General features: G+C 37.8%; 1 protein-coding gene across 1 annotated transcript in view; it reads right to left on the bottom strand.

Annotated features, from left to right (window-relative positions):
• LOC117122628 overlaps positions 1 to 24276 on the bottom strand; it is a 136909-nt gene that overhangs the window by 90845 nt on the left and 21788 nt on the right. Inside the window, exons 10-32 of the mRNA XM_033268293.1 lie at positions 23844 to 24094; positions 23517 to 23700; positions 22150 to 22253; positions 20361 to 20421; positions 19955 to 20139; positions 19450 to 19645; positions 19165 to 19301; positions 18145 to 18373; positions 17757 to 17980; positions 17113 to 17471; positions 16792 to 16971; positions 15872 to 16272; positions 15136 to 15398; positions 14559 to 14904; positions 12216 to 12923; positions 8292 to 12122; positions 7886 to 8059; positions 7299 to 7439; positions 6471 to 7027; positions 6053 to 6255; positions 5387 to 5565; positions 3362 to 3510; positions 2830 to 3021 (exon numbers count right to left, since the gene is read on the bottom strand). Coding sequence (XP_033124184.1) covers positions 2830 to 3021; positions 3362 to 3510; positions 5387 to 5565; positions 6053 to 6255; positions 6471 to 7027; positions 7299 to 7439; positions 7886 to 8059; positions 8292 to 12122; positions 12216 to 12923; positions 14559 to 14904; positions 15136 to 15398; positions 15872 to 16272; positions 16792 to 16971; positions 17113 to 17471; positions 17757 to 17980; positions 18145 to 18373; positions 19165 to 19301; positions 19450 to 19645; positions 19955 to 20139; positions 20361 to 20421; positions 22150 to 22253; positions 23517 to 23700; positions 23844 to 24094 — 9254 coding nt within the window. The remainder of the gene's footprint in view (positions 1 to 2829; positions 3022 to 3361; positions 3511 to 5386; positions 5566 to 6052; positions 6256 to 6470; positions 7028 to 7298; positions 7440 to 7885; positions 8060 to 8291; positions 12123 to 12215; positions 12924 to 14558; positions 14905 to 15135; positions 15399 to 15871; positions 16273 to 16791; positions 16972 to 17112; positions 17472 to 17756; positions 17981 to 18144; positions 18374 to 19164; positions 19302 to 19449; positions 19646 to 19954; positions 20140 to 20360; positions 20422 to 22149; positions 22254 to 23516; positions 23701 to 23843; positions 24095 to 24276) is intronic.

Raw genomic sequence — 24276 nt, 5'->3', positions numbered from 1 at the left:
CTCCCAATATTAGGACATTTTTTGAAAAAAATAACACTACGACCGTCGTACACGGCATTCTAATCTAAAGATTGTGTTGCTATTGTGAGTCGTGAAAAATATATTTGATAATTCGTAAACACGTTTTCTGCTGAATGACTCTAATGACTGTTGTAGGTGCGATATATTATTATATTGGATATTATGTTGGCATTAATTGATTATATACGTTCATAAATAAAATTCGCAAATACCGATACGGTAACTATACCAAAAGATTGCAGGGGTGGTGCCAGCAGGGGGACGGGTGGCCTGGGCTCCGTCAGGGAGAGTTGGCCTCCCGTCGGGGAGAAAAAGCACAATTTGAAACCCCTAAATTGTCAAAGTTTTCAGGGGCTTCGCCCCCAGGACCACTTTCTAAACAAGCTTTTAATCGAAGCTCGACCACGCCCACTTTGGTTTCGTCGGGGAAATCTGACTCCTCGTAGGGGCAACGACCCCCCGTTGGGGACCTTGGCCCCCCTTCCCCTGTCGGTCAAATCCTGGCGCCACCCCTGGGTGGGGGGGTGCAACAGTTTCAGAATAACTTAATAAGCGAATAGCACATGCTGTATATTGCATTGAAATTTTTTTTTTTTAAAGTGGCAGAACGGGGCGGTAGCCCTTCCCTGTGACGTCCCTCTCCCTGATGGATCTTCCCCTGTTGTTCCTACCCTCTTAGTGAAAGTATAGCATACAGTAGCCTAGCCTAGTTGTTAGGCATGAGAGATATTTCTCTTGAATCCAGGTGGATGCATGTAGGCCTAAACTAAGGCTATCTATCCGAACTACTGACATTCAAAAGCACCCATAGATAAACATAAATTCAAGGTATTGATGGAGCTGGCTTGACCATAAACTAAAATTTTAGTGTCGCTATCTATCTTAATGCACTAGGCCTATCCAAATCGAACCGGATTCGAGAGACAGAGGATAGGCCCTAGGTATGCTAACTAAACCTGAGCCTTAGGCCTCTAGGTCGAGGCCTATCTGTCATCGAAATTATAGGCTAGGCTAGGCTAGAGCATATGACAAGCCTAGGCCTGTGTATGTAGTAGCCTAGGCCCTGGGCTAGCCGGTATGCCGAGGTTATATCATGGCTTGTTCCCAGGTGTATCTTTACTTTTACCTGATCGACTTCTAAAACATGCCATTTATTGTTGATGTTTTTGAGCTATAAAACTACAATAATATCCGTGTATTTAATGTAATGGGAACAGCATGCCTGTCACAGTACGGCGCGGTGACGTAATAAAGCTACGTCGAAACGTAGACTGGTTCTTTTTACGGCCTGCCTCGACTTTTTTAGACCTATGCAATGCAGTACAGAATAGATGTGATTAATTGTATTTACGTTAACAAAGATAAATGTTATCTTTGTAAACATTTAATATTTTTCTATTGTTTAGTTATAAGCAATTTTTCATTGAGACATATGGTGCTAATTTTGACACAATTGTTTATCTTTCATAGTTAATTATAAATATATTCTTAATTGTTGCCTTTGTTTGATTTACAGACTTGTGATTTTTTATCGGTGTGTTTGAATCTTTATCTTAGTTAATTTAATCTCAAGTTTTTTTTTTATTTAGTTAAGTTAAACTTTTCATATCTAAATTGTGTGTTTTTTATGCCTTTTTTTAAAGTTTACTTCATTGTCTGTAAAAATGGTTAATTTGGATGCACCGCTTTTTTTTCTTGTGTATGCTACCGATCTCATTATTATATACTAAAGGATCTTATAATTATTCATTCAGATTGTCCGAAATATATCAATCCTCTCCATAATTCAATAAATAATTTATCCTAATAAGCAATTTTTCATTGACATGGTACCACTTTTGACATTTGTTTGTCTTTCTTTTTTAATTCTGAATTTATTTTATATGTTGCTTTTGTTTGATATGCAGGTTTGGGATTTTTATTGGCCTGTTTGAATTTTTATCAATTACGTTAATTAATTTTCTCGGTTTTGTTTAGCATTAAGTTAAACAAATTATTTCTAATTGTTTTTTTTATATGCCTACTTTCAAATTTACTTCACTGTCTGTAAAAATTGTTAATTTGGATGCACAACTATTATTGTTGTGTGCCACCGATCTTAAGGTGTTATTCCTAATAAATTGATTGATTGATTGATTGTGACGTAAACAACTTGCGAAACATGGCAAAACAGGTACTGATTTTCGGTGGTTTTTGGCTGTTTTTTCGTTGTTATCCAATATCCAGCCTTGAAAAGTAGCGGAATGTGGTCGTGACATAAGAAAGCCCCATAGTGTATGAGATATGAGCACATTCCTGCTAGCGGTTTCAGAGGAGATAGGTGAAGGTACGCGGTGGCGATTAGCAGAATTAATATAGATAATCTGTCCATGTATACTGTAGGCCTATTTTCCTAATTTATAAAATAGGAGGAAATGTTTTTCATATTTACTTAACAATACTGGTTTGTTCAAACGTATGATAATTTTTCTACAAGATGCTCTTTCATAAAACTAATTCTTTTCTTTATAGAGAGAGAGAGAGAGAGAGAGAGAGAGAGAGAGAGGCCTTATTTTATGTCAAGCGTTGACAGAGACTAGAAGAGAATTCGAAATATTCGTATATTCGTTGCAATAAATGTTAGTGTTCACGTATTTAAGTCATTACCGTTTAGTATATATATTACATAACATATAATACATATATACCTATATACTGTATATCATTTACCGATCTCGCACAGCGAACAAGGTACCATAACAATGCGCTATATAAATAAAACATTTTTACCTTTTACCTTCATAAAACCACAAGTTTGCGTAAACTTACCGTAAAGTTTTGGACGTCAATACTCATACCAATATGTTTATCGTACGCATACATTTCAAAGGTACCGCCATCTTGCACGTGAAGTGTTGACATATGAAACTGCGTATCGGAGTTGTTGATTCCAAAACTGGCGTTTGTGTCTACGAAGACATACCCACCATCAAAAACGAAAACATCTTCTATCCCAGTTACCTGAAGAATAATCATATAACTTGTTTTGTGAGTGGAGCGCAGTGGAAGGGAAATAAATGAGATCGACTACAAGTGGGCGTTGTCAGATATGTCTGAGTATTTAAAATTGCAAGAGCTAATGCGAATCACTTTATTACTGACAGAAAATATAAATATCTTGGTACTTTAAATAAGTTACGGTAACTTTGGTAAAGAAGTTTGATTGAATTAACTACAGGTACTGAAGATATGTCATTATCACATGGCCCGTAAGCTATAAGGGTCTACTTGTTCTTAATTAATCATATCTACTGCACTGAACATTAAAGTGGAATGTAATGATATAAACACGAATTATAACCTTTCCAGACGCTTTCATTGAAACACCTTTAAAGAACGCCCTCTTCGGTTGATGGAGATGACCAGACTCATAAATACGACTACTAAATGGTACATCAGGATGAGTGACATCTATATACAATGACTGAGCATAACCAATGTGGATGAAACCTAAATGGAAACATACAGCATTATTAGTGATTATAGTTTTATATTTTTTATCTCAATATCTATAATTCTACATATACACATATTTATTTTTTTTTTCAAAACAATATTATGTATTATTAATTTTTATATAAACTCTCACTATCAAATTTAAAGCGAGCGTCACATTCCTGGCTCAAGAAACGTGCTGGGAGAAGTTTCTAAAATTCAACTTTCGTTTCAACGAGTGCAGTGGCGTAACTATCGCAGGTTTAACAGGTTCATTGAACCTGGGCCCCCGAGCTCCAGGGGCCCCAGATCTATAAATAAATCTAATAAAACAATGTTTATTGTGACATTGAACTATTATTGTATCTGCTACTTTCCAGCTAGTGGCGTAACGCCGGGGCCGGGTCCCTGTGGCTTTCAGAGACCATTGGGGCCATTTTTGGCTCTAACTGAAATCACGTCCGCCATTATACATTAAAGAGGGATAATCAGGGCCGTCGGAACCGCACCGGTTGGCCAGACCTTTATCTATTAATGGAGGTATAAACACTCAATTCATCTAGATGGCAGTGATAAGAGGTTAAATTTTGAACAAGTTACCATTTCCCAATAGACCTACATTGTTTTAAAATAGGCTTACCATTGGGAATTAGTCATTATTTTGAGTCATGCTACTACCTTCAACCGAAAGGTCCACTGATTAATCTCAGATAAGATAAGAGGCCTATAATACATACTCCAAGTATTGAAATGCACGCCATCGTGTCGGGATTCAATATTTTGACATTAATTATCTCATCATCAAGAATCATTCCTGATGATGACAAAATTAATGCCGAAATATTGAATCCCGACACGATGCCATGCATTTCAATACTTGGAGTATGCATTATGCTATTACCTTCTGTGTCCAGATATAACATTTTTAAGCTGAGTGCTTTTCTGGGCCCACTCTTTAGCATTATGTACAGGGCATTTTTGCGAGTATAGGCATAATGTTTTTGAGTTATAGGATGCCCTGAAAGTCAAACTTAAACATTACACACACACACACACATACACACCCGCTCCAGGCGACCAAATCAGCTATGGGGATCTCTTTGGTCTGCTGTGAAGATAACAAAGGCATGCTCTGATCGAAGTTTTTAGGCCTGTACGGGCACTCCGATATATACATCTATAAGCAAAGTTACAAGGCTCTCCTGGAGGTCAAAGATACTTGATATATATAGACCTCGCAAAGAAAAATATATCTGTTTATTTTTTTTAAATAAGCCGAGAAAAAACAAAAAATATACAAAAAAAAAAAACCTTGACAGCGAGTGGTCATAGTTTTGAATCCCGTCGGAGGTCATTTATTACACAGTATATTGATTGATTAATTGATTGATTGATTTATTTATTTATAGGACAACATTCGTTGAGAGCGATGCTACACGATGTATCACTTGTCCTTTATTAGGACACTGTATGATGTATATATAACATAACAGTATTAACGTCTATCATAATTTATATTATATGCTACTATTTTTTCCAGTCGCCCATTGTGTAATGCAGTGTACCTGACAATTATTTGAATCTGATCAACCATGAAGCCTCTGTTGTCAGCGAGAGGTCGAATGTTCGAATCACGTCGGAGGCATTTTGTTACACAATGTACTTATTTATAGGACAACATTCGTTGAGAGAGAGAGAGCTATGCTACACGATGTATCATTTTTCCTTTATTCGAAAACTGTACACTTTTTTGATGATTTATAAATAAATTAACAGTGTTAACGGCTATCTTGATTTATATTATAGTACATTATATTATATATATTATATATGATATATGTTATATATTATATATTACAATGTGTATAAGAGACAGATAATTTCACATTACCTGTGGTGTCACCTATCAGTTCTCCAATTTCTACATCAACATTATCATACAAATTCCCCAATGGCATTATTGCAAGATGCGCACCACCAGTTATACTAAGTTGATCGAACTTGTATTCTTTGGTTCCTGTTTCTGGTTCTATCCAAGTTCTAGCACTATCCAGCTCACGGAACTTATATCTGTCGAAAATAGAATGTCGGATATGCATTGAGAAGATGTGATATTTCGTGCCTTATAGGCCTATGTTTGTAATCGTCCTTGAGTTGTTTCATAGAACTATTTGTATAATAGGAATAATAACGTAATACGGTACCGGATGACGTGTAGCTGACAGCACACAAAATGTCGCATACGTATAATCTATTATTGTGGATTAGTAAAAACGAATTCAATTTACAATATTACATTCAAACCAAATGAAATTATACCAATATCATTATGTTATTATTTTATTTGTAAATCTCTAATGTTTCGATCCTTCATAATTAGCTTTGGCACATTATTTGATCGAAACATTTTTTGTCATTCATTTATGGACGAGAAATCTTAGTTTAACATTTTTGTAGTTCGAAATTTATTAATTATTAATCATGTTTAAATTTGAATTTACTGTTGTGAAGACATTATTTAAGTCATTCTATCATTGTTTTAAATTCATTATGATACCTGTCATATCCATATGTACCATCTTCAAATATCTCAATTTCAGATAACCCTGCATACGTATTTGTAGCCACCAATTCCACTATCACCTTATTAATGTTACGGCGTACTGGCAATTCTAGGTACATCCCGTATTTGCACTTTAAACTTGGCTGTATATAATCGCTAGTTAGATAACTCGTATCACCAAGATGTTCTGCTCGCACCTGCATTCATTGAGACAAAAATAGATTGTAATCATCGTTAACTCTATAGAAGATGCTAATATTGGAAATCGAATAAATAAATAAATTCATAAACCTACACTATGTACCAAATAATGTGGTGATTTATTAATATCGAATTTTATGTATTACCACAGAAGTGAAAAACATTTAAAAAATGGTTAATTAAATATTATTAAAATATTATGTCAACCTACTCGGAATTTAGATGGATATCTGCAGACTGGATAAATCCGCAAAACATTGATGAACTTAACGATACTAAAATCAACAGTCAATGTAGCAGTTGACGATGATGCTAAATAGTAATTTGTATGACCAGAATTAAAAGTTTGATCAAACAGATATTGAAGCCAGTAATAGTGTGGATAGTATACGTTATTGTATGGGGATCTGCTGGTTGTAATTGTAATTCCAGATGAAGACGTGAAACTATTAGTTCTGTGGTTAGCATTAGGATTTGTGAGATCCAGCCGTCTTCCAATGTTTTCAACTTGGTCATCTATGGGGCTACGTCCATTGTTGTCAACAATAAGCGTTTCATGATCAGTGTCCATGTGCTTGAGGTACGCTGTTCCAGAAGCCCCGGATTCTGCTGGCGCTCTGACTGTGCCGCCATGTATGTTGAAAGCTCCCTGAAAGAAATCATGAGTGACGTTGCTTGTGTGGTAGATTGCGATCCGACCACCAGATCCGCTTCCTCCAGTTCCGACACCAGCACTCCCTGTTACTTCGAATGCTCCAGTGTGACCACCTGTCATGGAAACGACATTTTAATATATATCATTATTGAATAAATGTCATTTGAATTTGAATTTGAGTTTGAATATAATAACATGATTATGTTATATAATAATATATGATGATATCATATCATAGGATTTCGTTAAGGTCTTATGTTTTTATTCTTTCTTATTCATTTTCTTTATATGCATATGAAGTTATGTTGTCTGAAATAAAGTATTACATAATATAACATAGTATAAATTAGATTTGTAATGTTAGCTAAGTTTTGCCATTACTACCTGTGAGGGCGCCTGTTGTTATCAAAATACTACCACCGCTGCCACCACTACTTCCGGTTTGCTTCGAATCAACACTATTCGCCGATATATGGCCGTCCACACGTAATATATTTTCAACTTCAATTTCAAGAATGCCTCCTCCTAAATAATTAAATAATTGTAATATTAGCTTATAATGTCAGCGCTACGTTATTACTTTTTTTAGCATTTATTTTTAGATAGCATTGCATAATGCTCCTTAAATTTGACGGGTTGATTGAAAAAATTGAGTAAATATAAAAAATCGAATAATAACACGTCATGTATATCCCATAACGCAAAAATTATCTATCGTGATACAAAAAGACATCAACAGCGAGAACAGAAAATTACCATACTGCCAACTGAAAATAACTGAGATAGAAACTACAAGAATGAGATGAACTTCTACTTCTTGTATACATCATTAAGTTGTGGAAATCAACAATTATTCCAAAAACTGACTGCTTCAAACGTTTTAATAAAACATTATTAAATCTGAATTTTCAAAATGCATTAGATATGTTGTGGTATTATACCACCTTAACCATTAAAATAATTTAACTTACCTTTTCCAGCCGAAGTACCATGACCGCCACTTCCGAAATCCATTGGATACAATGTATTTCCATAGGGAAGGTTACGCCTCAGACGACAGGTAAAGATTCCATCGCACGCACCCCTTCCACCAAGTCCCCCATGCGAGGCCCCACTAGCCCAATGACCGTTGGACACACCAGGGGCTGAAAGAATAAAATACAAACTGCATTTTTTTTAAAAAGCTATAGACAGTGTTACTATGGACCTCAAACCAAGGCCAGTTAATTAAGAGTTTCAATCACTAAAATCTGAACTAACTTAGCCGGATTTAGCATTATTGTAAACCCGTGTAATTGCATTATTGAATTTAGTATGTACCACATCCACATGGAATTAGGGAGACATTCATGTTTTAAATGACTTTAAAACAGTTACCTCGACCTCTTCCAGGTAAATGACCTCCATCATTTGCGTCAATTCGACCACCATCATCAACCACCATATCGGTACTTTCAATTTTCAAATGTTTACTATAAATTGCGCCTCCTCCTTCAACAACCAGAGTTTCTGTATCCAACTTGTATTGATACTCGTGCGCATGTTCCCCACATGTGAGCATATAAGAGTCGGCCTTTATAGTGACAGTTTTATTGAAGCGATACCGAAGTGGTGGCAGCATATTAGTAGATGAAGTGTTGAGCATGCGCATAGTAGCACCATTATACATTGTCAAAATATTGACATGATCCATTGTACCTTCGAGGTGTACAAATACATAACTGAGAATGGTCTCTGAACCAAGGCCTAGATACCCAAATTCATATACGTAAGAACTGAACGGAATATCAAGAAACGGCCGTTTCAAATCCATTACCTGGTTCGGACCAATATGTACTTTACCCGTCCGATCACCAATCATGTGACGGAAGAATAACGTCGCTCCGTGGTCATAAGGTTCTGTAAGAATTGCAAGCTCAGCATTTCCATATATTTGTAATTCTTCGAAGTGATAATCTCTCTGTCCATTAGCAAAGAAATGTTCTCCTGCTTGGGGAAGGATCCAAGCCTTAAATGAATCTGTACTGATATCAGAATGGTCGAGTGGGTTTGAATCACACATATCATCAGCATCAGGGACATGTAGCATGTTGTTGTCAATTAGTAAAGTGCGATGTTCATAGTACAGATGATACAAGAAAACGGTTCCAGGACCACCATGTCTATGTGATTCATCAACATTGATAGCAGCACCACCAAACGATTGGAATGATCCTATGAATGTTAAATTGGACCACAAATATACAGCAATGCGTCCTCCGGCACCACCTGCACCTCCACCAGTTTCCTCAACATGCCCACCGTTGGCTGTGATGTTACCAGTACCTTTCATCAGATTACAATTTATAAAAATACTGCCACCGCTACCACCTCCATGACAACCAGTTACAGATTCTCCATCGGAACTGATTTCACCATCTAGATGAAGTACGTTGGTGACATTAATCCACACTGTACCTCCACCAGAACCACCTTCAGTCCCGCCACCAGAGCTTCCATGGTCATAAGGCTCGTACATATTTCCGTATGGTTGCCCAGTCAAACGAGTCCCAGTACCCTTTCCGCTGGTTCCTCCATGGCCGGCGCCCGAAGATCCTCCTGAGGACCCTGATCCACTGCATCCATCAAAACCTTTACCAAGATTGATTTCATATTCTTTGTCGATGGAATGTTTAACAGCAAATCCCTCAAAGTTGACATCCAAGAGTCCACCGTCGTCAATTGTGATGTTTTCGGATGTCACCGAGAGTCTTGTTCCGTGGAATTGCCCCCCTCCTTCTATATACAGCACTTGCGTAGTCAAATAAATACCTTGCTCAATTATTGGGGATGTGACGCCGAGAATCATCCCGCCATTTTGTATCTTTACATCGTTAAATGTATAATAGTTAGGATCATTTTCTGCTGTATATCCCCCATCTCTCATCCATAAAAGCCCTCCGCGTCGAAGCGTTATGTTTTCAACATGATCTAGGACACTGTCTAACCAAATGCTTACTCCGTGCACTATAGTGTATGGGGCAAGGCCTAGATAACCACCAGGGTATTCTATTACATTGAATGGCAGGTCAATGTCTGGACGTTTTAAATCAAGTTTCTGATTGTTTCCAATGTGCACAGTACCTGATCTGTCTCCTATCATATGTCTGAAGTGAAGTGTAGCATTACTATTAACTGGATGAGTTAATATAGCCAAATTTGCCGACCCGTATATCTGAAGTTCTTCAAAATGATAGTCATATGTTCCATTTGCAAAGAAATGTCGACCTGATTGTGGTAAAATCCAAGTTCTACAACTATCTGTACTAAGGTCATTATAATCGTCAACAAGATGAACCTCCTCAGTTATGCCTATTTTTTTGTGAATAGTATACGGAGTTGACAATGGTTCTCGCCCACCGTTGTCAATGATAAGGGTTCTGTGCTGATGCACCAAATGATATAGAAATATTGTTCCGGCACCTCCGTTCTCTGCCTGATGTTCGCCACTACCACCACCAACACCACCTCTAGCATGATAATCAAATCCCGACATTGTCTCATTGTTGACGAAGTACATCGCCATTCTTCCTCCTCCACCTCCTCCTGTGCCTCCTTCACTAGATTTCGTAGAACCCTTTCCACCATTAACTTCGTACTTCCCATACCCTTTAATGGTGTGAGTATACACCCATATACTACCACCACTGCCACCAGCACCGCCATTGGTAACAGCAAATCCGCCATTTGCTGTAATTTTTCCGTCAATTAACATAGTGTCTGTCACATTCATCCAAATGATTCCACCGCCGGAACCTCCATGTGCGCCATTGCTACATATTTCCCCCGAGCTTCCAAAAACGTATGGTTCATACAAATCCCCGTAAGGAAGTCCTGCTCCATGAGACTGAGGGGATGACCCTCTTCCACCACTTCCACCATGTCCTGCACCCGAACAGTGTCCATTCGTCGCGTCTGGAGATCCGGGATTGACATCACCATGTAGTGAGAGTTTTCCGTGTGTGTCGTTACTATGAATTGACTTGTAACCCAGACCATCTGCCATAATCACGCCACCAGCGTCTACGGTGACGTTAGTGGATAGGAATGTCATACGTGTACCATGAATAAGTCCCCCTCCTTCTACAACTATTCCAATGGTTTTAAAAGTTATTCCAGGTTCATCAATTGGATCAGTTTCTGCCTTTATTGACGAATCATCTTGAACTAGAACAAAATCGAATTCGCAATTACTTGGTGGTTGTCCCGTTGTTCTTCCACTATGTTTAATCCAAAAGAATCCACCGTGGTGTAAAGTTAGATTTTTCACATGGGATAATGTGCCAGCATGGTGGATCTCCACATCGTGAATAACAGTGGTTGGGGCTAAACCTAGATGACCGTCATGATAAACATGTACATTAAATGGTAGATCGATTTCCTGTCGTTCTAAATCCATCTCTTGTTGGTCCGCAACATGAAGAGTTCCTGTTCTATCTCCGATCATGTGTATAAAATGAAATGTGAGTATCTTTGTGGATGTTTGACTGAACTGTACCCTAGACCATCCAGCAAGCGTATCTAACGTTGCATTGGGAGTGAGCGCAGCTAAATGAGCGCCGTCAAATATTTGTAGCTCTTCAAAATGGTAATCATGGTTACTACCAGCAAATTCATGAGAGCCAGATAGTGGAAGAATCCAAGCGCGACAACCATCGTCATCCAGGTTATTCCAATCAATAGACTTCGTACGTGGATGCAAGCCATTATTTTCTACGTAAAGACTACGATGGTCTTCTAATTGATGGTAGATAAATATAGTGCCAGGACCACCACCTTCGCATTCACTAACACATCCAGACCCAGGATGTCCACCATGAGCCTCGTATGTAAAATCACTGAACGTGTAGTTTTGCTTAAAGTACATGGCAATTCTGCCTGCTGCTCCACCCCCTCCATGCGTCGCACCGTTACCACCATTTACAGAAATTGTGCCGTAGCCTCTGATTGCATTACAATGCATCCAAATACTCCCTCCACTACCTCCGCCACTGGTTGCACCATTTCCATTCAATCCATTTGCAGAAACTATACCATCAATATCAATGGTGTCGGTAACATTAAACCATATTCTACCACCACCTGGACCACCATTTGTTCCACCACCAGCGCTTCCAAACTCCTCAGGCTCATATAGGCTACTGTATGGTTTTCCGGTTTTGCTCACCCCTATAACAAAATGATAAACAAAACAAGCATTTAATTAGATACCAAACGTGAACGCTTTAATAATAATAAATGTTGACATCATTTAAGAATCACCTTTTCCATGACCACCACTCCCGCCGTGTCCTGCCCCGGACGCCCCGTCGGCACCGGTAAATCCTTGCCCAAAGTTAATTATACCGTGCATACCAACACGAAGACTTCCATCGGAGTTGGTACTACCTCCATGAGAAACGGCATATCCGAATCCATCTGCGCGAAGAACTCCTCCAGAGTCAACTGTAATGTTTTCTGAATGCATGTACAAATGTGTTCCTTCTACAAGACCTCCACCATCTATGTGCAGTATGCGAGTGGTAAATCTAATTCCAGATTCATGTACAGCGTCAGATACCATGTGTATATAGCCGTCAGTTTGTACATGGACCGTGTCAAACTCGTAAGATGCCGAAGAAAGATTACCAGTATGACCATCTCGATTCAACCAAAACCTTCCACCATGATGCAATGTCAGACTCTCGACGTAATCCAAGGCACCATCCAGGTAAATTGTGACATCATGTACAATAGTTTCTGGCGCTAGTCCAAGTCTGCCATCCCGGTATACTCTCACGTTGAAGGGCAAGTCTAGTTTCTCTCTATATAGATCCATAGTTTGGTTCTTTCCAATATGGACTGTACCACTGCGATCACCAATCATATTTTCAAAGTATAACGTAGCGGGTGAATTTGGTGGATTGGTTAAGACGGCAAGATGTGCACTTCCGTATATTTGTAATTCTTCAAAATAGTAATTAAAATCTCCTACAAAAGAAAATGCAACCAATAGTAATAATAATAATAAAAATAAAAATAATAATAATAATAATGATGATGATGATGATGATAATAATAATAATAATAATAATAATAATAATAATAATAATAATAATAATAATAAAATGACCATTATAATTAACGGAGCACTATTACTATTATTATAAGTAGTCTTACAATAATTATTATTATTATTATGATTATAATTATTAGGCCTATTAGAAGTAGACTTTTAATTACCATTATTATTATAATTCATATTATTAAAATTCACGGTGGCACCGAAACTGTGACTGCTTTTTTTCCAATATATATTTTAAAATACATGAAAATTTTGCGAGACCCATAACATATGTAAGTGTGACGTCACAAAAAACTTGATTAAAAATGATAGATTTTACTAAATTTAAAAGTTAACAAAAGCATGGTTGTAACATAACTCACGAACCCATTGGCTCCCTTTTACTATCGCCATAATCACTATGAGGACATGGTAAAAATCAGCTACAATCTGACCTAAGTCATCCACCTTCAACGGAGCCAAAGTTAAGTGCCATAGTAACGCGGTGAAGATGTTCTACCACCGTTAATTTCTTTTTCCTACTTGAAAATTTTTGTAAGTACAATTATATAGATTAAAATTTGATAAAAAAAATTTTGGTGAATAAATACTATTGCTAATATCCAACGGATTTGCTTACGGTTTGTAGGCCTACTGCATAGATCTAAATTCTAAATTGGCTATTAGTCAACAATATTTTTCTTTTAGTTTCACACTTGTTGACTTTGGCGTATTTAATCGAGACACTTTTGCCAAGTTAATATGTATCAAATAATTTATGAAAATCGACTAAGTTAATTTAATATTTAGTAATTTATTACATTAATTACCAATACTTTTCTCAAAGTTGCATATCTTAACAATTATTATATTGTTGAATATTTTTGAATGAAAGACCGACGAGCTGCTTTAGCATGTTATTGATACACAACAAATTACATGTTACATTTATTTGGCAAAAAAAAATACTATTGATAATATCCAACTAGGGGTGGATCCAGCCAGAGATGTCCAAAAGTGGGTGATGAAAGAGAGAGAGAGAGGGGGGGGGGGCGTAATTTGGGCCGATCGAGATAAAACTACCGGAGGGTCCGGGGCATACCCACGCAAAATGTTTGTGTTCAAGACGCCTAAAAATAACATCTGAGGCGTTTTGGACGACTTTTTTTTCATTTTCTTCCTTACTTTCTTTTCTTTTTTTACTTTCCAAAAAAATGGGCGGGGTGCCCCACCCTATACCTGCCAATGCCAACGAATTTGCTAACGGTTTGTAGGCCTACTGTATAGATCCAAATTGGCTACTAGCCATCAATAATTGACTTTGGCCTATTTGATCGAGACACTTTTTCCAAGTTTTTATATGCATTTAGGCCTAGTAACTTTCGATAACTTTTCGAAAATCGATTAAGAGAAATTGATATTTAGTAAATTATTACTTTAATATGACCAATATTACTAATATTTTGTGTAAATTGTTACATGTAACTGTTAGAAAATGCGACAAATGTAATCAGCTGATAGGTTTTTTAGAGATAAAAACAAAGAAAAATATAAAAACATACCAGCAAAATCATGGAGCCCTGATGCCGGCAATAGCCAAGTCCGACTTTCATCTTCAGATAAATTTGTATAATCATCGATAGCATTCTCGTCCTCTCGCGGTCCTTTTCCATTATTATTGATCACAAGTGTCCTGTGAATATATCGGGTATGATAGAAAAACACCGTCCCTGCTGCACCTACACCCGATGATTCACCGCCATTGTTGCCACCGTAGGCCTGCCATGATCCCGAAAATGTTCGATTTAGAGCAAAATATATTGCCATACGTCCTGCAGATCCTCCGCCTCCTTCATGTGATCCATATGTATGTCCGTTACCGCCATTCACTGAGATGGTACCATATCCCTGTATTAAAATTGTGTTCATTATTGTTCCGTGTATAGAAATCTTCTAGGCGCCATTTTAGAGTACAGTACTAAGTGGAAAATATTTGTTTTTTTGTCCCCAGACAAGGAGGGGGGGGGGCGTTCTCCTCGACGGGGGCCCTGGCTACTACTAATACTACCTACTGACTACTAGCACTAGTCTGTAATTCAATATGATTTTGGCCTTACTCTCTGATAATACATTCCTTACTTGCATATTTTGCGTGTTGATCCAAATTGTTCCGCCACTACCACCACCGGCTCCATTTTGTTTAGCCGATTCGCCATTTGCACTAATTTCACCATCAATTTTCATATTTTCTGTTACAGTTATAGTCATTGTCCCTCCGCCTCTACCTCCATGCTGACCGCCACCTTTGCAACCCATGTGGTACGGTTCGAATAAATGTCCATAAGGTGCACCGGTCATCGTCTGACCCGAACCACGGCCTCCTCTGCCACCATGACCAGCACCTACATTGATCAACATATTCAGTTCACTTAAATTGATCACTTATTAATCTTGATTCACACTAGATAAATTTAGCTTGTTCCACAAACATAGGTAACGACAATATAACGCCAGTAACGACAATTGTAACGCCCCCACCCTAACCCTAACCCTCCGCGCACCCCTAGATACGTTCAAGTAGTTAAAAATCACCTAAAATCACTTTATTTTGCGAATTAGCGCCCCTCAACTGATCATCGATCCTCATCCCCCATCAGCACAACTATTTTAAGACTTCTAAATACGCCACTGACTCGCAAGCTGTGAGAAAATTCTCTCCAGCTTCGTGCGTAAAAACTTATACTTCTACAACATGTAAACCAAAATGTTAAATTTATGTAATGTCAAACATCAAAGTTTTACAATTAATGTAGAACTTGATCAAAAGTGATTCATTTTTACTGAATTTAAAAGTTAAGCACAGATGTAACATAACCTGAACTCCCGAAGCCATTGGCTCCATTTTTTCCATCGCCATCATGATCACTACAAGGGACCTGGTGAAAATCAGCTACAATCTGGCCTAAATCATCCACTATCAACGAGCCAACGTTAAGTGCCATAGTAACGGCGTGAAGATGTCCACCACCTTGAACATGTATTTCATAAGCTGTAATAGTGATGTTACTAAGGGCGTCATCACCATCATCTGCCGCAGTTACCTCTCCTCCATCTGTTATAGTTAATGAGTCGAATCTAAAATGACCGGCAAGTCCCCCTGATGCAAATTCCAAAGACGTTTCTAGTGATTCATTAATTAGACGAGATGTACCAGTCGGTGCTAGAAGAAGTCGACACCCCGAACCAACAATCATGTCGTGGACACTGATAACACCTCTGAAATGTTGTAAAAAATAGTTCCAGTAAATCTAATGTCAATTATCAAACGTTATTCCAACCGTTTATGCTTGTTCAAATCATTCATGATTGCTGAATCCTTGGTTGTTTGTGTGTTTGTTACATAGGTACTAATTATGTGATATTTCCTAAATAATTGTTTCCCAAATAATCACCACTCTCGGTAAGCACTGTATTAAACGTGACACAAACGCTGCGGCGAAAATGCTATTTTGAATAAGCATTGATATTTAGTATCATCGGGGAATTTTTATGCAATCGATTTCCCACGGACAATATAATATCGATGCTGTATAAAGTATAAGCTACCTGTAGGCTTTAACATTTTAACAAGATGTAATGGGGTAACATGAGAAACACCTTCCATGTGTGCCACTCTTGAATAAGCATCGAGCATTGAACTGAAGCGGCCGAATTATTTAGCAGACACTCGAACATTTACAAGAGAGGCAGTGGCACTTTCAAACGAAATATAAATGATAATAGGTTGGATCTTACCTTATTGTAATTTCAACGTTGTAACACTCGAATGTAGACGGGAAAACGATGGTTCCACCTTCATAGACATGCACGTTTAGCTCCCATGTCCCATCATTTTCTGGCCGTACAACAAATATCTGTCCCGGGCCAACGTGTAGAAATGATGTTGTATCACCATGAAGAGAGTCTCCACGTAATCTAATACATAATAAGTATAATTTGTGGGTGTTTAAGTCTTAATTATTATTATTAATATTTATAAGGCGTAAAGGTAATAGCATTTTGGTGTTATATCATGGTCTTATCTAAAATATTGTTATTTTTTTCACCGGCTCTTACCGAGTAATGTTGGAATCTGCCGAAAAATGGGTTTTCTTAATTATCACGATGTGATCCAAATAAGGTTCTTCTTCATCCATCGAAAGCCATGACCTACCAGTATCCATAGCAACATCTTGGTAATTTAGAATTCTCTCAAATGGTGGTGGTCTGTTGTTATTATCGATTAGTAAAGTTTTATTTGGTGAATTTGGCGGCAAAACCTCGAAGTAAACAGTACCAGCACCACCGGTACCATAGCCACCGCTGCCACCATATGACGTCAGTTGACCAAACCACCAGTCGATAGCACGGTAGAAGAGAGCAAGTCGGCCACCTGATCCTCCTCCCCCATTTGACCCGCCGTTACCACCGTTAACCTGCGGAGAGCAAATTGAACAATGTTGCTTCTGTAAGTTTCCCACTTTATTTATTGCCAACTAATACTATACTAGTAATAATTGTCTCTCTACGTTTTTGATAATTTGTTCTGATGGTGTTTTGCATCAGGAGTTTAGTAATATGAGTGATGTATCTGGCCCTAACTGACATGTTACCGTATTGCTCTGCACGTTCATAATCACACAGTACGATAACAGGTCAGGTAGGGAAAAAACCATAATTCCTATTAACACGTATTGTTTTAAAACGATTGTATCGCTTACCTGTATAATGCCAGTGCCTTCTAAATTTGTGGTGTAAATGAGAATCGAGCCTCCACTAGCACCACCTTTATTTGATTCACCGGCATCACCCATAGAACTAATAGAACCTTCGACTGCTAGAGTAGTAACGTTCAACTTTATTATGCCTCCACCTTTTTTACCAGTGCCGCTTCCGAAACTTATGGGTTGATTCATTATGCCATAGGGGGATCCAACATATTCATCTGTCATCCGTAAATAATGTATAGTATCATAATAACATGTGTTTCTGTTATGTCAAGTAATGTGCCCATAACTAAATAAGTGCAGATAATTTAATATAAAATAATAAAATATTATCTCGATAAATATTTAGAAAAGTTGAATATATCGAAAAGTTATTTCCTACCTGAATCACGCCCTCTGCCACCAATAGATCCATATCCAGCTCCAGATGTTACTCCGGACGGAGGTGATCCAGGGCCCCCACTGAACCCCTTTCCATTTACTAACAACTGCCCCGACATCTCCACCTCAATGCGTTCAGCTGCGATATCTAGAACAGATCCACGAAGTAAGCCACCGCCTTCAATAGTCAATTTGCCTGACCTTTGGCCCTCGCCTGTCCCTCTCAGTATCTAAACACAAACAACAGCCACATAATGTAATATAAGTAAACTTGCTATAGTACATTATACAACGGTCAAGAAAGGTGAAATTATACTTAAGAACAATTTTCAGTATTACACCAAGTCCATAAGTCAGAGACAAGTGTTCCGTTCATTTATATTTTGATGCCATCATTTACAGGATAGAACTGGACACTCGCTGCGCCCGACTTTTGTCAACCGACGCGACCAACCGGATGACGATCCGTTCAGACTGCCACTGCTTCGTGTCGTCTAGCGCTTACAGGAAGCGGACTTGGATTCGTCGTACGACGCCGTTAGACGCAGTGAGTGCCCAGAAAAAAAAAATGTCCAAAAAAAATTAGGTAGGTAGGCCTATGTTATAATTTGTTTAAGATGGTGAAATTAATGTGTTTTAGAATTTTAGGATTTAGGCCTATAAAAACATGTAAGCAATATAGAATTACGGCCATCATTTGTTAACGCCTACCTCACAGAAGCTAAAAGCTCTGTCACACAAAGAACTTATCCCTAAACGGTGAATGTGAAATGTATGCTTATGGCAGATCTTTGTGAAAGAATGTATCAAATTTAGTTTTAATTTGGATCCACACCGTTGTCAACAAAAATGTCTAGCTTATATGCTCTATGATGATTAGTAATTGTTATTTGGATAAAAATATATGAATCACATTTACTGGCTAAGACATTTTACTACTTTATATAGAACGGGAAACCATATGTTGATTAATCGGTTGGGGTAAAAACACAAAAATAAAACGATTTGTAAATTGTGTTACCTTTACAAACCACCTGTCATCTTCATTCTCATTCGCACTCTTAAAATCTAAGATGCCATTTTCCTGGATTGTGATACCGACACATTCCAGGTATCGCCTACTTGGAAGTTCCATCGATAGTGTTGTACCTGAATTGACTAACAAATTAATAAATCAATGTGTTATTGACTGTATTATATTTAGAAACAATTAAACAAGTCAACTTCATCAGATTAAGCAGCTAATTTGTGTATAATTTGTATTTTTTTTGTTTACATATATAATAATGTAATAATTATATACTACCGTATCCAATCAGGAGATGCGCTCTAGAAGCATCTAAAGTTCCCCAAATCTTTACATTTGAACTAATTAGCGCATTCGACCCACATCCAGTTCTGTACGACTCTCTAAACTCCACCGTCGCTGTGGGAAGTATCCATGTTGCTCCTTCATATATATATGGAGCCCAAGTTACATTCGCTCGTATGTAAGGTGAGACCTACGACAAAAAGATACAATGCATAGGCCTATGGTTGGTTGAAACAAATAGTATATTTTATTGGTAAATTCTAAAATAACAGGTAAAATAATGTACTCGGCAATGAAAGGCACGTATTGACGTATAATTTATCGGTATGTCCTTAATATCTTCGATTGGCAAGATGCTCATTGTACAGTAAATATATAAATATAAAAAACCAGAGGAGCGACCGAATAAAGATCAAACTACTTAGATTAAAAATTAAAAGAAGGAATATTTTAAATACTAGCAAACAAACAGGCATATCCAATGGGCATTGCTACTTACACCATCAACGTCCAGTATATGATTCGGTGCAACGTGTATATATCCAGTATCATCTCCGTGTATCCACTCCGATCTAACGATCGTCCTGTCGCCAGCGAACGTCAGATGTGCGCCTCCGTAAATTTCAATGTGCGTAAACCTGTATTCAAAATCATCTGTAGTCGGCAACAAGTATGCGATACTTCCTACAGAGATCATTATCAAAAGTAATTTTTTTTGTGAAAATTTAGATAGAAGGTTTGTAAAATAATAACAAGAATATGGTTAAATAAATAAATAAATAATAGTAATAATAATAATAATAATAATAATAATAATAATAATAATAATAATATTATATGTCGATATTTTTTTTATTTATAGCGCTCTACAAAAACTAAGTAAACATACACAAACTGTAATATACCTGTACTTATATAAGTTTGATATTGTGCTTGTGTGGCGCTGGTTCCAGATGGCATGGTAACCTTTAAAGAGAATCAACAAGTTTCATATTAACATAAATAATTTTACACAGAGAATTGTGTAAAGTTGTTCTTTCCAACTGGTATAGGACGCAAATATTGATAGTCAGACTATGGTTTGGGCTTAAGCGAATCCAGGTCACATCTTCTTGTGGATTAAAATATAGTATATCCGGGTAAAACAGCTATTCACGAAGTGATAACTACGTAATAGATTAAACCATTCCAGAAGTACATACAGAGTTTGCTCACCTAATCCCCGGACACCATTATTCCGGGTACCATTTTTTAAAAATATTTCACATTATAGTAAATTAATTATTTTTAGATGTTATGGCCCATATTCTCGAAAATGAAAGTTATTCTAGGATAAACTTTAGTTTCCTAATTAACTTGACGACTATATAACATGCCGTTAGGTCAGTCGGTGGCATGAGCTTTCAATCTCAGGGTCGTGGATTTAAGCCCCACATTGGGCGAACATTTTAGTGAAAGCAGCTAGCTCAGACGGCTAAGCTGGTGGATATCTTGGTCCCCGGTGAAACGCCCATCGCTGCTCTCCTTGCGTTTTAGCTGAAATGCAATTTTCAAAATGTCTTTCAGATGAGGCGTCCGTGTGCTAAATGGCTCATGTGCATTTTAAGAAATGTAGTACCCTATCGGAAAAGAATAGAGTTAGTATACTGCCCAATCACAACCGGAAGTAACACAATGGAAATAAGCCTCAGGATTTTTGTGGGTTATCCTTGGTGTTTATCACACCGAAAAAATCATACCACTCCAACCAACCTTATGTACCCTACCAGGAATTTTATTTTTGAACCCTAAACGAGACTTCATTCAGCCCATTGGTTCAGATCCCACCCCCTGTCGGACCTCCCTGTCGGAAAAAATCTGGAGCCACCGCAAAACCTGTACAGAGAACGCTAAAATGAGGATAAACCGGTATTTTTAACAATCGCATTGCCTTTCCTTTCAATTTAATTCTAACGTTGTTAGTGAGGTACGTTGTTCTTAAAACAACTACATTCCTTTTTACTATACGTTTTTATACTGATCGCACTGTATGTTTTCTCACAGATATTTCACTTAACCACTACAGGCCAGCAAACACAATGAACACTGTGGTTTTGTTAGGAAATCACGTTACACACAAAACGTTGCAACGTTATATTTAGTTGTGATATTACCTCATAAATATCATGGATTAAAAAAATTGCGTTTATTAGAGGATGAAGGGGTGGCAGCGGGCAAACGAATTTATATCCTGGTTTGGATATACAACCGAACGGCCTTTTCTCGTTTCTCATTGAAATTAGCTCACTCCGTGCACCGATACTTTTTGGGATGCAAGAGATGTTTAACTTTCCGAATTTTATTCATGGTTCTTTTGGTGTTTTTAATATTTTTACAATGATATTTAAATGCTCATTTTGCAGTATTTTTAATTGTTTCATGTTTTTTTTGCCAGTGAAAAAGAATGTCCATTTTACTTGTGTTTAATGGATAAATAAAGTTTGCTTTGATTTGATTGAAACTACTACGCGGACCACGCGATATCCCAGAGGGTGTACCTACCCATTGAGACAATTATTTTTTTCCACTGACCTCCAAAAACACTATTTGTACTCAAAACTGTTAACATTGCTATTATGTAAAATTGTTGGCTCAGAGATCCATGTCGCTATATTGGTCGTTATTGCGCTCTTACAGATGCTAACTAATATTTACCTGTGGATACTGGCATTTGTTGTCGATTCGCAAGTTTTTGATTTCAGGTTCAATGCCCTCTAGGTAAATGACACCTGGTCCTCCAGCTTCAGCTCCTCCTCCACCTGTCAAACAAATTAGCTACTATTACAATTATAAAGACTGGTTTTTCTCATGAGAGCCCTAGTATCCGGATCGGGAGCTAACCGTTAGCGTTAACCGTTAGCACCTGCGTGAGAACGCCCGATCGGTTAGCGCTAACCGTTAGCGGTATCCGGATACGCTAACGGTTAGCAAGCGCTATCGGATGCTAACCGTCAGCTGCCGTTAGATGCCGTGTGAGAACATAGCCTAAGCTATGCTCTCACACGGCAGCTAACGGTTAGCAGGATCCGGATCCTGCTAACCGTTAGCTGCCGTGCGTCCATACGAGAAGATCCCGATCCGGATTCCAAGAATATGATGATCGAATCACTGGCCAATAAGAAACTGGAAATTGTAAACGCGTACGTGTGATTGGTTGATGATAGAAACGCGCTCAACGTGCTAACCGATAGCGCTTGCTAACCGTTAGCGATACCGCTAACGGTTAGCACTAACCGATCGGGCGTTCTCACACAGGTGCTAACGGTTAGCACTAACGGTTAGCCACCGATGCAGATACTGGGCTCTCGTGAGAACCAGACTATAGTATTGTAATGTTAGGGGGACAATATTATCGAGCACACAATTATATAACCAAATACATTATCTTATTCCAAGTTATGTTCACACAGGGGCGGATCCAGAGATTTTCTGACGGCACGGGGGGGAGGGGGCACAATATGAATTCACCCTGTCACGCCCACCTCCGCCCCACCATGGTTGGTGTAAATAAGCGGTAAACAATCGTGCTCTCCTTTCACCCGCTGCTGGATCGCCACTGAACCCATGGTGCACTCGCTTTTCCCCTTTCCTCTTTTTAACTCAAATTTTTCTCCCTCTTTTTTATTTTTCGGCTTGACAGGCGGATCCGCGCCTGAAATAAGTTATATTTTATAATGTTGTTCCAGAAAAATTATTACAGTTTAGTAACTATTTAGTAATTTTAAAAGCATCGATTTTATTTGGCTCACAGAATCTGAATCTGTGTGCGATGTTGGTTTTTGCTTATGTATATTTTTCAAAGACATCTCTAATAAGTAATTATCAGTTGAAAATATAATATTTATCTATACTTTTAATAACAATATCTAAAAAAAGTTGCTGTATTCCAGTGATAAGTGCATAAGAGAAGAAAATGATAATAATTATAATAAACATGACAATAATAATGATGATGACGATAATAACAATAATAATAATAATAATAATTATTATTATTATATAACAATTTTGGCTGAAATTACCGTTGAATATTGCTTGGTTACTGTGGAAATTACCAGATCTGTAAAATACCGACATTCTTCCGCCAGCTCCGCCCCCTGCATTGTTATTACCTGCTCCGCCGATGCCGTGTACTCTACCTGATCCATAAAATCCATCGCATGTCACCCAAAATCCTCCTCCACTTCCTCCTCCGGCATTAGTAGCCTATAAAGTACATGTTATATTATCAATAATATACCCAACATCAGTTGTCGAATGTTGCTACCTGAGGTGAGATTTAGTTACACGTTCGATGTTAGGCTTGATAATGATGAGGATGATTATGACGAAGAAGAAATAAGACTTACTCCATTTTCTCCATTCAGGTATATGTTACCATTTAACGTAAACGTTTGAGTGATATTTGCTTGGAATCTTCCACCTCCGCGTCCTCCATTTCCTGAGCCAGAGCCTCCACCACTTCCCCAGCTAGATATTTCATAGATATTACCATATGGAAGATTGCCTGCTATCGTTCTATGGCTTGAGTATCCCCCTCTACCGCCACGTCCTCCATGACTAGCACCCGATGCGCCATATATATATGACACTCCTTTCCCTAAAACAGAAAATTTTCATTGACTAACAATCAATGCATTCGTGAGATTACTACCTCGATAAATAAAATATAAACACTAATAAGTAAGTGTATATGATAAATATATATTTAATATACATAGCCTACATAATAAATTCTTGTATGTCATGTTAATTCCGCAATCATTTACAAGGTATAATAAC

The sequence above is a fragment of the Anneissia japonica genome, unplaced genomic scaffold, assembly GCF_011630105.1.
Source record: "Anneissia japonica isolate Jap-2015-1 unplaced genomic scaffold, ASM1163010v1 scaffold287945_len1679841_cov205, whole genome shotgun sequence".
In the NCBI taxonomy this organism is placed as follows: Eukaryota; Metazoa; Echinodermata; class Crinoidea; order Comatulida; family Comatulidae; genus Anneissia; species Anneissia japonica.
Note: the sequence above shows the minus strand (reverse complement) of the source record. Positions and strands in the feature narration are given on the sequence as shown.